Source organism: Amphiprion ocellaris, chromosome 21 (assembly GCF_022539595.1).
Source record: "Amphiprion ocellaris isolate individual 3 ecotype Okinawa chromosome 21, ASM2253959v1, whole genome shotgun sequence".
NCBI lineage: Eukaryota > Metazoa > Chordata > Actinopteri > Pomacentridae > Amphiprion > Amphiprion ocellaris.
The window spans coordinates 20,323,284-20,337,544 of NC_072786.1; the positions used below are offsets into that span (position 1 = coordinate 20,323,284).

At 39.8% G+C, this 14,261-nt stretch overlaps 1 protein-coding gene across 1 annotated transcript; it reads left to right on the top strand.

The window, feature by feature from the left end:
* The first annotated feature begins 1,477 nt into the window (after positions 1-1,477).
* Positions 1,478-13,446, top strand: tmem121b (transmembrane protein 121B). The gene has a single exon (XM_055006423.1). It carries the CDS (start codon positions 2,067-2,069, stop codon positions 3,231-3,233), a length of 1,167 nt encoding a protein of 388 aa, XP_054862398.1. The 5' UTR covers positions 1,478-2,066; the 3' UTR covers positions 3,234-13,446.
* The last annotated feature ends 815 nt before the right edge of the window (positions 13,447-14,261 follow it).

Sequence of the window (14,261 nt, forward strand, 5' to 3'; positions counted from 1 at the left end):
AAAAAGCAGTTCATTTGGATTGTTTAAATTAGGCTTAAATGTAAAACAATGAAACTAACTGTGGTTTTTTTGCCTGTTTGTGTCAACAAAGCAAACATTCCAAGCTGAATGGATGCATTGATAACGTGACACCAATAGCTGATATCATTATATGGATTACTTGAAATATTGCAACATACATGCCAGTGATTATATCTTGTAACACAGCAAGACATAACTTGAATGAAATCTGAATTGATTCCATGAATGATGTATTGTGCTCCCATACATTTCAATCACACAGTAGCATGCAGCAGTGCACCTTCAATTTGAATCTGCTGCTTCCTGTTTCTTCTTCCTCCATTCATTCCCTTTATGTTCAGAGCTTTAGATTGTAGAGTTTAAGAGTCCACTGCTGGGCTGGCTGTCAGATATTATATGCAGGGTAAAATGAGAAAAGGAACTTATGAATAGTCTAGAACAGGGGTGTCAAACTCATTCTGGTTCAGGGGCCACATTCTGCCCAGATTGATCTCCAGTGGACCACACCTGAAAAATACTGACCTATAAATAAACACAACCCCAAATGTTTCCCTTTGTTTTAGTGCAAAGAAGCACATTCTGGAAATGTTCATGTTTAATGAGATATCTCTTTAAGATAAGAAAACTTTATTGTCATTATACGCAGTGTACAATGAAATTAGTGATGACTTTCTCCCTTTTAAACATGCAACAAATAAATTAAGAAAATAAAATAAGAATAAAAAATATCTAAATAGTGGAGTAAAAGATGTAAAATAGAAATCTTTACCAAAAATGTGCAAGTGGCAGTATAGAACAAAAGAACAGATGCAGTGGCAAAATATTATGAACAACCTGAAAATTCAAGAGAAAATTATTCAAAAATAAGTTCAATTTCAACAGTATTATGCCACAGTTGATCGTTTACACATTACAACTTCCAGATCACAGTGTCTAAAAAGCACAGAACATTCAGTCACAGTTACCTGGAACTGAACAAATTCATATTTTACTTTATGATTAAAACAACTTGTCAAGGTCTAGAAATTACAATTTACAGCTCATGTCTTCTCTGTAAATCTTTCACTTTGCAAAGTCATCCAGCTGGCGACACTGGACCCTCTGGTGGGCCGGTTTTGGCCCACGGGCCTTATGTTTGACACCCATGGTCTAGAAGAAATGTACATGCTGATTGTACCCATTTATAGACGATGTCAACCAATCTCCAAAGACCAAACAGATGACAACATTCAGGCTGTCCAAGTTCAGATAGTTTCATTCATGATTGTTCCCCTGGTTTGCACAGTTAAGCCTTAGATGCTCCAATGATTGGACCTACACTCTTCCATAAGTGGCTGAAAATGACCTGTATAACAATCAGTGTGTTTTTATACCATTTTTGTCATTTTGGTTCAGAATAATCATTTGTATTATTGTTTGTATTATATTTTTGTCCACACAATGATTTCATGTTTAAAATATGATTATTTTTCACTTTATAACAGATTTTGAACATTTTGATAATTAAAAAAAAACATAGAATATTACACAGAACAGCAATAGAAGAATGCCAGCATTGATTTTGTTGACATTTCTCCACTCTTCCTCCAACTGTTGCTGCTCTCCATCCCTCCATCACCTCTTGTTTATTCTCAGTGATAAAGAGCTTGGGGTACTAATACAAATATTACAATTTCTTTAAAAGTATAAAAGGCAACTTCAAAATTCAAATGGAATATCAAAAACATGTTTTTTGAGGCACGGCTGGAAGATGAAATGATAAAAACTTTTCATTAAAAAAGATATTGCAAAAAAACCACCTCACCAGCTCATTTCTGACAGTTATCCTTCCACGCTTAAATGTGTCCTTTATTTGAATATTTATACTCTGATTGAAAAAGAATAAACAACTCAAACAGATGAAGTGTTCAAAGGATCGGATGAAGTAGCAGCAGGTCCATTCCATCAGAGTCCATGCCTTTGTTTGGGCTCGGCTCTTTGTCTGCACCTTTAAAAACATCAGGAAGGAGGAAAGGGAGAGAAAGGGAGGCGACAGGACAAATACAATGATCGCTGAAACTGGGAAAGACATTCCGAAGGCCGATTATCTCCGATCAGAAGCGAGCTCCTGCCCAGACTCCCCCGTCTCCTCTCCCTCTGACCCCGGGCGGCTGAGCAGGAGGAGGGACACTCAGACCAGCAGCGGCAGCATCGTCCCGGAGGAGAGCGGCAGCATTCAGCCCCTGGTCTCCTCATCCTGCATCATGACATCGGGGGAGTTCATGCAGACCGCTCCCCTGCTGGCGCACAAATCCAAGAGGAGCCTGATGTACAAGGCGCTCTGCTTCCTCCTCCTCATATTTCAGGGCGGCATCCTGGATTTCTACCTCATCATCTTCACCGACCTGTACTGGTGCTCGTGGATCGCCACGGACCTGGTGGTGATTTCGGGCTGGGGGATTTTCTTCATGAAGAACGCGCGGAGTAAAAGAGAGCGGGCCTGCGGCTTCCACCAGAAGAGCTCCATCTTCGGCTGCAACCTGGGGGAGTTCACCTACGCCTACCTGGCCTGGCTTATTTATGTCATCGCCTGCACTCCGAAGGTGGTGCTCATTCTGGAGACGTCCATCCTGGACCTGATCGCGCTGAAGGTCCCGTGCGGAGTGACCGGCTTCAAAATCATCGTGCTGCTGTCCGCTCCGCTGCTCTTCTGCCTCATCAACTCCATCATCGAGGACCTGAACGGTTCGACGCGGCACCACTCCCAGAACTGCTTCACGAGCACCTGCTTGGACCTGCTGGATAGCTTCACCCTGGTGGAGATGCTGCTCAGGAACGAGATCCCCACCGTCTACCTGAAGTACACCGTCATCTCGGTGTACTTCGTGGCCCTGGCCGTGCCGGTGGTCTGGCTCTACGAGCTGACGGCGTCGGAGCTGCGCTGCCGGTGGCTGTGGGCCCGCTTCTCCACAGGCCTGCTGGTCAACGCCCCGCTGCTGGTGGTCAGGTGCTTCCAGGTCTACGTCTACAAGACGCCGGTGTCGGTATTTATGTTCAAAAACATCTTCTTTTTGGTGTGTAAGTTGCTGGAGCTGGTGGAGCAGTGCGTGGCGGTGCGGGGGGTCCGCAGGTTGGCCGGCAGCAGTAACCCGGCCCAGTTCTCCCACTGCGTTTCCGAGAACGACATGTGTCCGCACGGATATGTCAACACTCTGGCCGTCACCCAGTCCTAGAGCCCGGGAAGAGCCCGGAACAGAGCCTGGGCAGAGCCTGGGCAGAGCCCGGAGCAGAGCCCGGCAGACCGCCCTGCCTCTGGGGATGAGAGGTGGTGATGCCTTCCAGACACAGCTAGAAACTCGGAAATCCCAAACACTGTCCCAGCCGACCTCTGGCTCCAGAAAGAGGCTTTGGAAAGCAAAGCAACGTAACCAAGTGGCAGGTCAGGATAGGGTTGGAGCAGCAGAACAGTACAGGGTAGAGAACCTGTCACTTTAGAACATAAACCACCTCAACACTGAAATGAAAAATGACTACAAATTCTACAAAGAAACTACAGTTTTCTTAGTTGCTTCTGCCTCCACCTCAATCCAGACAGGGCTAGATTAACCCGAGGCCCCGGGGCCCCCAGCACTGTTCTGTGGAGTTGATTAGAAACAGTTTGCACGACTCACTGCATTAAAGAATCACATGTATTTGTAGAGCACATGTCCTAACAGTGTCTTGATAAGTGTGGACAGTCCATAGAACACATTGGAGATAGTTTTTGATTCTAAATTCCTATTAATAAACATGTCTGTCTTTTTGGATTATCCACAGGAATAAGGACATCCTTCATAGTGAGACATGTTGCTTTAGAACTTTTAAAATAAGTGTGAACTTAATGATATTTACCTCTGTACATTGGGCTGAAGGCAGAACTTTCAGACACAATACTGTTCAAAAGTTTGTGCTCACTTAGAAATGTCCTTATTTTTGAAAGAAAGGCAGTTTTTTCAATGAAGATAACATTAAATGAATGATAAATCCAGTGTAGATATAGTTAATGTGCTAAATGACTATTCTAGCTGGAAACAGTTGATTTTTAATGGAATATCTACATAGGGATACAGAGGAACATTTCCAGCAACCATCACTCCTGTGTTCTAATGCTACATTGTGTTAGCTAATGGTGTTGAAAGGCTAATTAATGATTAGAAAACCCTTGTGCAGTTATGTTAGCACATGAATAAAAGTGTGAATAAAAGTATGTCATTGTCTGGGTGACAACAAACTTTTGAACAGTTGTGTATGTATTTACAGGTTTGACAGATTCCACCAAAAACATCTGGGGGATTTGTTTCCTACAAGAGAGTGAGTCTCTTTATTTTGTTGTGTGGTAAACTGACCCTTGAAAGAATATACAGTGTCAAGAACAACAGACAACAATGCAGAAAAAATGCAATATTAAGCATTACCACAGATAAAGAGGATAAAGAGGAACCCAAACTAACTTCACAGTTCTATTTAGGTAATTCAGGACCCCTTGGTGTTGGTGAACCCCAAGGCTGCTACTTAATAGTCCAGTTACACCAAGGACTGGCTGTGATTCATGTCAGTCCGTCACTAATGAACAAACGTTACTCTTCTTTTTGGCTTTTCAGTTTTGTTATAAAAAAAAAAAAACTCCATTCTCTAACACATATGTCATCAGCAAGTTTTGATGCTGCTAAAGTAGCATCTGCAGGGCAACAGGAAGCTGATATGGAGCCATGAGGTGGAACTCAGTTTGGGCCCCTATTGAGCAAGTGGTTGTAGTCCTACAGTGTACCCACATTGTGCCAATCAGTAAGAAAGGGCCAGGAAACACATTAGGGGCCCTCGCCGTTTAGTGGTGCATATTGCCAAATAACCTTGGAATGAATCTAATTACCATAAAGTAATACTGATGTATGCTAGATGTGTTTCAGGGCTTTTGAGAGTTTGACAGCTGTGTTAGTCGATAACCACATTGCATTTATGGGTAATCTAACATGATGTGGTGCCAAAAAAAAACTATTTATTGATTGGTTTTACAGGCTAAAACCATCTTCAGAGCAGCGGGGGTTGGTATATGTCGCTGTGTTACAATGACGCCTGCTAACTGCACCTCTGAAAACTTGGAGTTGACTACACTTTCTGAGGTTTCCACTTGGAATTCTGACTTTTGGGGCAGATGGCATTCTATATGCCGGTGGATTTTCCAGTTTTTGAACATGTCTGGTCTCATCCGTACCAGCCTTACAATGTTCCCTCTACAGACTGGTCTACAGGTGCTACAGTCAGACCCAACACCTGCAATAGCCTACAGCAATTCAAACTCCGATGCACTGAACCTTCCTGAGGCATGTCTGTCAGCCTGTGAGTTTCACTGCAGTACTTTAATGGAATACAGAGAGGCAGCAGCTGGACAATGTGTAGATTTAAGTGGCAAAGTGCAATTTGAAGAATCCTTGGGTTTGCTCTGAACAGCTGGGTTCTACTTCACCTATGTACATTAGTGTTTTCTATTGATGACCGTGTTGTCTCCTGGTCTGTGCTGGTTCTAAAAGCTGTGTCTGGTGCTGACAGTAGAGTAGACGTGTGTGAGTTAATGCAATGCTTAAAGACCCAACGGTGCCGTGATCAACAGGTTTACTAATCCTTTTCAAATGGACCCCTGTCCAGCAGCACTTTCTGTTGGTATCCCTGGCTGTGCTACTGTTCTCCAACTTATGTCACTTTTTTGATTGAGTCCTAAAAGATCACAGGCTACTACTCAAGCCTTGATTTTTCTCCCTTGCAGATGCACACATGGACACGACAGACGCATACTTGTCATTATACTTTTTCTATTCCATGTTAGACCACTTGTGGAACTCTGTTCCATCCCTGTGCAATAGGTCATATCTACATATTTCATACATATACACTACTGCAGAGTATACACACTGCTGACCCATGTAATGTAGTCACCTGCACAACACAACTTTTGGGGTGTACACAGATGTCCACACAGGAGCCCTCATGGACGCTCACAGACTTGTAGAGATGACAAAATGTATGTCACGGGAACCCCGGCAGACCCTCATGCAGTCAGACGCACAACATGTAACTAGGTCATTCCAGGATTGGAGGACATTTGGACTACAAAATTTTTAAAAATAGACCTTCTCTTTTACAGTTTTCTGCTCCATATTCATCAATAATAGGTAATAAACTATCAAAGGCTTGATTGGCTCAGCTTACACATCAATGGTACCATTTTTATTCCATGTTTTATTTGTTGTTTGCTAACCCTACTCTAATCACAGTAACAGGGTTGCTAATCCATGCTAATGTGATCTTTTTCTCAGCAGTAGAAGCTAGATATTTAGCTAGCTGTTACTGCTGACCAAGAGGACAAACTGTCTGATGGAAAACAGTCAAAAGAATTAGTCTGATCCTGATAATATGAGGTCGAGTGAGACGTTCAATCAAGGCTGACAATGTGATGAAAATATGAAAAATAGAAGAGCAGACATAGCTTTGTTCTACCCATTCTTTAGGAAAATAGTTTGATGATGTTAATTCCAGCGTTTCATGTGATTCAGTGTTTTCTTCTCCTACCAGATAAAAAGGTTATGCTAACAGGGTTGTTGTGGGACACACATTCCATGCATAATAATTATTATTTAAAATATTCTGTTGATTAAAAAATGTTCCCATAATCACAAGAGACATCAATGAAAAAGATAATTCAGAAAAAAGGAGATTTAAATTTCATTTTAACTGTTTTATTTGAGGTTCAATTTGGTCATCAGGGGGGTGAGACAAGAGAAAAATGTCATTTTAGGAGGAACTCCAGAATTATTTGGTATTTTAAAAATATTTTCAAACATTTTTTTCTCCTAGTTTTTTTTTAGCTTTGTTCTCAGGACAGGCACATTTACACAACAACTGCATGTTTCAGTATTTTCTACATGGATTATTTGAAATTTGATGGGTGGGATGTAAAATGTCCTCCAGTTCTGGAATGGCCCTTATAATGCTGTACTCGCTGTGGCATCTGTCATTTCAAGGCCCATTGTTCTCTGGATAACAAACTGGCTTAAGTCAGTTTGTCAGAAAATAAATGAATACATAAATATAACACTCATTCATTTCTTCATAGGACTTCAGTATGTTTATTTTCTAAAAGCTCATACTATACAGAAAATCTCAGTAGACTGAAAGGTTTGTGTCATTTTCAACACACCTGTGAAGTCGGGGACTATATTTGTGTTACTGTCTTCATACTTCATAATCTATGGGATCTCATTTCCCCCATGAAACTAGTTAAACATTAGAACAACTGAGACTGACAAAAATGTTTTCATGAGGTCATGAATCTTTTACTAATCAAAGTCAGAGTCACAGACTGACCTAAGTATTCCAGCTGAGCCTCCACTAATCAACATTTTCAGATTACCAGTGGATCAATTGTGTTGTCATAGTGAGGAACCCACAAAGACAAATTCCTGTTTTAGCTCGACACGGCATTTTCAACTTCGTTTTCTAGGCTGGTTTCAGCAAGTAGCTGTTTTCAGCAAGACGAAGACGCATGAATGTGGTGCAATACAAAGCTCTGCCCAGTGTGTTTTCTATGGTAAATAAGTGCCTCTCAAAGCATTGTGGGGTAGAAGGAGATGTGATAGAGAGGTGGAACAGGAGGTGTTGTTTGCTTCCATATTTGGAGGATGTCAGTGTTGTAATATCTGGGCTCCCTCCTTCAATGTGCTCTGACTTTAAAATGCAGAGTACAGTGATGAGTGCTAGTCCATAGCACAGAGCACCGTCTTCTCTCTGATTTCTAGGGAGAAAAAAGTACCTTCACACATAGACATTTGAAGTGTTGTACAACATCACAGTTATATTTAGACAATGTTTGCTAGAGAACAAACTCTTTGGATTTCGAGCACAGACATACCTCCAACAACTGTAAATTTACAATTTTATTTAGCAGAAGCTCTTATCCAAAGTGGCGTTTATCTGAGAGTAGATACAACATGACATAGGTATGTAAGGCAGCACTGGACAACTAAAAGGTCAGTTTTACTCATGACAGTTTTCTTTCTATTGTCATTCTTGACTGTAATCTGTCAGACTACCTGGTGGAAATGGGCTTCCATATTATACAACATCCCTCTCCTGCTTTGTGCTGTAAATAATTTTAGCAGACTTCAAAAAGGAAGTGTAACCGTGATATGGTTGGCTCAGCTACGTTTGGAGATGCAGCTTTACCTACGATCATGAGAAAGAGACGTGCTGTTTGCTGAAGCACAGTGAGCTTTGTGTCTTCTTTCCTGACGTGTCCTTTGCAGGTCATTTCGTTGTGCAAAATGTGTGACTTTGACGACCCACACTGCCAACAATCCATACTGGTTCTTAATCACTCCAAATCTTTACTACAGATGGGTTTGGTTAGAAAATGTAGTTAAATATTTGTAATTGTCACGAGGATTGTTGGATGAACTGATAAATAATATTGTGCAGCCAGCAGGTGTTTCAGGTCAGCAGACCTCATCAGGGTCATTGTGGAAGTCCTTGGTGCAGTGACTGCATGTGGCATCTCCAGTTGTGTGTCTTCATGACAAAGCTGCCAGGTTTTAGCTCTGAGCTAGGCTAGCAGTCTCCCCCTGCTTCCAGCTTTACTGCTAAACTAAGCCTGACAGAGAGAACAAGCCAAGACAGCCAATTAAAAAGTGTTGCATGAAAATGATCCATAGACCACTTCAATAAAAAGTGACACAAATACATATTATCCAACTACTTGCGGTGAAAATCCACTTCAGAGTGGGTGTAAAAGCTTCCATACTGATAAGCTGAAGTGGGCCAGAGGGCTGTACTACAAAGTGAGATTAGTGGGTGAGTGGTGAGGCCAAAGTCAGAGTTTTCAGTATCATGAAGGTGGCTCTCTTCCTGACTCGGTTTCCATGGTAACTGATGCTGTGGAGCTAACCTGGTCTGCAGCAGGCTATGTTCAGAATTTCTGATTTAAATCAGCTGGAATAAGCATCTTCGATTAAACAAAGCATCTTCTAATGATTCTTCAAGAGTGATCCGGATTCTCAGCTGAGGGAAAATAAAATGAAAGTAATCACTAACTGAAAGCTGCATATTACTAAAACCACTGGATGAAGTTACAGTATCACACTGTATGTATCACGTTGCCATGGGAACTCAACATGTATTTAGTTAGTGGTGCAGAAATCATATAAATATGTTTCTGTGTTTAGTTCTGATTTCCTGTCAAGTCAGTTTCCACTGCTGGTGCTGCAGCTGATAGAACACAGATCAGAAAACTGATCATCCTACTGGTATTTATTACAGAGAAGATTTAATCAGTAACATTAGTTTCATTTTGATTTGGTCACAAAATAAAATGATATCCTGCATTATGGGACTATGTCAGACTGAAATGTACTTCAATACAACATCATGTTAAAATATATTAAGTCTAAAGTTGAATAATTTCACTATGCATCTGTCAGTTACCAATAATCAGCTGCATTGATCAGTAAAATACATATATTAGGCACGCTTAACGGTTTTCTCCCAGTATTCCTGTCTTGCATCGTTTGCAGCAGCAGCTTTTAACTGTCATACATTTGTATATTCCTCATTGTTCTCCTTTAAAACAACCTGTTGACTGAAGCAGCCGAACAGTCATTTTATTTTGTGTGAAGAAGGATCTCATGACGCGTTAAACTCCTTCTTTTAAATGAATGCACACAGAGTTTGAAGCAGGAAACCTGACTTAACAAAGAAAGTTGATAACAACATTCGTGATACCAGTTATCTCTGACTGAGGCTTTAGTTTTTGTCGAGCCGACTTACACAAAGAAAGCCCGGCTATGTTGAACTTGCTTCATAGTTCAGCCCTGGAGTGCTGCTGGGATTAGCAGAGGTGATACCAAACCCCCTCTCACTGGGTCTGCACATTATTTACTATTTGAAGTATATTCAATCAGTATATGTGACTAAAGCACAGATCTGCATGCAGATCTGAACTCATTTGAGTGCCCATTGTTTTGGAGATGAATGAAGTCATAGTCCAGTGAGTAATCACAGTGAGGTTATCAAACAAAGCTTATCCAGCTTTGTTTGCTCTCCAGTGAGTGATTCATGTCTGCAGGTCAGAGGTTATGGTGATTTGTGCCTTGCTTGCTGAACTGCTGAGGGGTCAAGACTGGCAAGGAGAAGAAAAATACCATGAAGTTAAGACAAGATTTTTGTCAAAACCTTATCTCTTTGTTCCCCACATGACAAATACTTTAGTGGTCTGATGCGTTAGTCACTTTCCAGGCAGCCAGTGGCGTCTACTTCACTTCATACAGCTTTGAAAGTAAACTTGCTGATTTCAGACCTGCTTAACCATCACATCTATTTTTTGTCAGTGTTGAGTTACACTTTTTTAGGAATGCATAATTAAGAGCAGATTGATTTGAAAAGTCTGGAATGCACACCATATGGCCATGGCCATCATAATGCAGACAGACCTGAACAAGAAATAAGAAGTACACTAGTGTTCAAAAGTTTGGGCTCACTTAGAAATGTCCTTATTCTTGAAAGAAAATCTGTTTTTTTTATTGAAGATAACATTAAATGAATGATAAATCCAGTGTAGACATTGTTAATGTGGTAAATGACTATTCTAGCTGGAAACAGCTGATTGTTAATGGAATATCTCCATAGGGGTACAGAGGAACATTTCCAGCAACCATCACTCCTGTGTTCTAATGCTACATTGTGTTAGCTAATGGTGTTGAAAGGCTCATTGATGATTAGAAAACCCTTGTGCAGTTATGTTAGCACATGAATAAAAGTGTGAATTTCATGGAAAACATGAAATTGACTGGGTGACCCCAAACTTTTGAAGTATGTATCTGTTCAAAATTAATAATTACGCTTCTGAAACAAGTTTATTTTTGTGATTCTCATGCTGTATTGAAATTAACTGATATCAGTGATGCTTGGAAGTAAAAAGAGTCTGACGTGGAAACCAAGTGTCGCTTTAAACTAAGTCATGTAATGCTTTACTCAATCCCAGCGGTGCTATTACTGAAGTAGTGTAGTTTATCCTGGTATCAGGCCATGCGTCCTGTATTTTAAATTGAGAATAAAAGTGTATATAAAGCGCTTTAGGAACACAATTTATTTACACCTTAATGTGGGTAGTTTTCTTCAAATTTGCTGAAGGAACTTTTCAATTATTTCTATGCAGGAAACATGAGGAAATGCTTAAACCACTTCAGTTCTAGAAAGACAGAACTGTGCTAACCCTATTGGCTGAATGTGTTCCAGCGTAAACAGACAAATGGGAGAGGAGTCTGTCAATCACTCTCCCTCAGCTCTCCTAATGCAGGCCAGCAGTCACTGATGTGTCTCCTATTAAGTCCACTGAATGTTTCATATTTATGTCACATGATCTCAGCAGAGATATCTTTATGACAAAGAGTATCTTTTGATAAAATCTTGGACCTTTATTATTTCAAAGTTTTGATTGAACTGGTGTTCATTTACTCTGCAGACATCACGTGGCTTTGAGGTTGACCCTGATGACTTCTCTGTGGAGGACTGCAGAACCAGAAAGACATGTTTAGTGGTTCTTATTGCTTTCTTTTCATAATACACTGGTAGCTTAACAGTGTTTGTTTGTTTATTGCGTATCATATCTTGCCAAAGTAGTTAAATGGCTATATTTTATACTATTTTGTATTATTTCCTTGTACCAGTAATCTACTAAACCTTTGTATATGTATACAATGCTGCTGGAAAGGCTCTCTAACAATCTTTATTTAGATGAAGGAAGCTTACCACACAGTTTAATCACAAGCAGGAGCATATATTTACATGAAAGTTAAGAATAGGAGGCCTTCAGCATGTATGAACAACCGTGTTGTGTAACTACACTAAAGCTACCAAAGGCTTCAATGACATGGACGTTCAAAGGGCCAATCATGCTACGCAGAAGCAAATGCTTTTTCCTGCTTAAACCTTTGTGCAATGAAAAACACAATGTGCAATTTCAACAGTCTCTTGTCCTATCTTATAATATACAGGCTTAGCTTTTGTTTGAACTTGTTTACAGGGACGTAGCTGTTGTTTACAGATAGGACTTTACTTGTACTGTAAATCTTTGTGGTGTATATCTATACTGATACAATGTAATTCATGTACTGTAGATGTAACAGAGTATCATGTGGTTGAAACCTAAAATAAATCAGAGAAAGTTACAAAGTGTAAAACGTAATTATTTATTACGGATTCTTTTATAACAAAGGAGAACTGATGACTGAAACCAAAACAAGTATCATTAGATCTACTGTTGAAGAAAGACCTTCAGTTTTTATGAAAGTGTGATCCTGCCAGAAAATAACGTGACAGAAAAGTGTTGGGATTCCACAGTAAATCTGAGGTTAAACAGTATGGGTTTCTTTGTAGCTTCAACAGTTATACAGGTTTACTAGTCAGTACGTTCACATCCGTCCAGGGCCACATTAACTCATCAGTGAGCCATGGTACAAAAATTAACTCTGGGTCCTAAAATCAATGTGTTTCTCCCATTCTCTGTGTACTGGGTATAGTTAAACAGAAAAGACTATGATGTTCCCATATTAATAGAATATACACTTTAACTATACTTATTCAGGCCCTAAGTTGGGACCTCAAAGTTTTATAAAAATGCAGATGTTGCCTTAAGGTTCCTATCATTTCAGATTAGAATGTGGTCTAGTTATTACTAAACTTGAGAATGTGGAGCTTTTGGACCCCATGAAGATCTTGGTCACGTGGACAACTGCTGCTTTTACAGCCAAGGAAGCTGCTGTCTGAGTGATGATCCCAAAGCAGAAGCTGCAGTTTCTCTCACAGCTGCTAGACGCTTGTTCCAAGAAAACTGAATGCAGACTTCTTTGGAAGCTCACTTTATTAAGATGATTATTTGAACTTGAAAATGAAAATGTAATTCTACACTAGTATGATAACTGTTCATATATGTATGTGTTATTTGGGTGAAAATGAAAATGAAAATGCAAAAATCAGTTTGCTTTTTTACCATGAGCATGAAAGGGGCATTTGACATTTAATTTTCAAAGACTTAGGCGGACAATATTCAAATGCAGTAAGTCCCCAGTATTTTGCATTTAGAAATTACTAAACTCCTTTTTCAAGATTCAAGACCTTTGTCACAAACACAATTATACACAGTATAAGCACAGCGAAATGTATTAAGCACCTGTTCCACACCATAACAAGAAAGAATAAAAACACACAAGAAATATATATTAATGAATATATAAATGAAGATAGATAGATAGATAGATAGATAGATAGATAGATAGATAGATAGATAGATAGATAGATAGATAGATAGATAGATAGATAGATAGATAGATAGATAGATAGATAGAAAATAAATAAATAATCAAACTGTAGTATAGCGCAAAATATATACACTACCGTTCAAAAGTTTGGGGGTCACCCAGACAATTTCATGTTTTCCATGAAAACTCACTTTTATCCATGTGCTAACATAACTGAACAAGGATTTTCTAATCATCAATTAGCCTTTCAACACCATTAGCTAACACAATGTAGCATTAGAACACAGGAGTGATGGTTGCTGGAAATGTTCCTCTGTACCTGTATGGAGATATTCCATTAAAAATCAGCCGTTCCCAGCTAGAATAGTCGTTTACCACATTAACAATGTCTAGACTGGATTTATCATTCATTTAATGTTATCTTCAGTGAAAAAACCTGCTTTTCTTTCAAAAATAAGGACATTTTCAAAGTGACCCATATATAACTATATATATACATATATATACATATATATATATATATATATATATATATATATATATATATATATATATATATATATATATATATATATATATATATATACATATATATATATATATATAGTTATATATGGGTCACTTTGAAAATGTCCTTATTTTTGAAAGAAAAGCAGGTTTTTTCACTGAAGATATATATATATATATATATATATATGGGGGCTGTATCCGGTCTGCTGCTGGGGGTGCTGTCCATGGGTCCCTTCGGTCCGGCTGGTTGGGGGGGGCTCCCCACCTCGGTGTGGGGGTCCCCCTGTCTGTCGGGGTCGGGGGGTTCGTGGGTCTGGGTGCCAGCGCCCCCAGTGGTCATGGCCTGCGACTCCTCCCGGTGTGGACGACCCCAATTGGAGGCGTTTTCCACAATCGTCAGTGCCATGCCAT

What these genes read in the sequence shown, in the direction of transcription:
- tmem121b (XM_055006423.1), top strand. Translation starts at nt 2,067, where the DNA reads ATGATCGCTGAAACTGGGAAAGACATTCCGAAGGCCGATTATCTCCGA.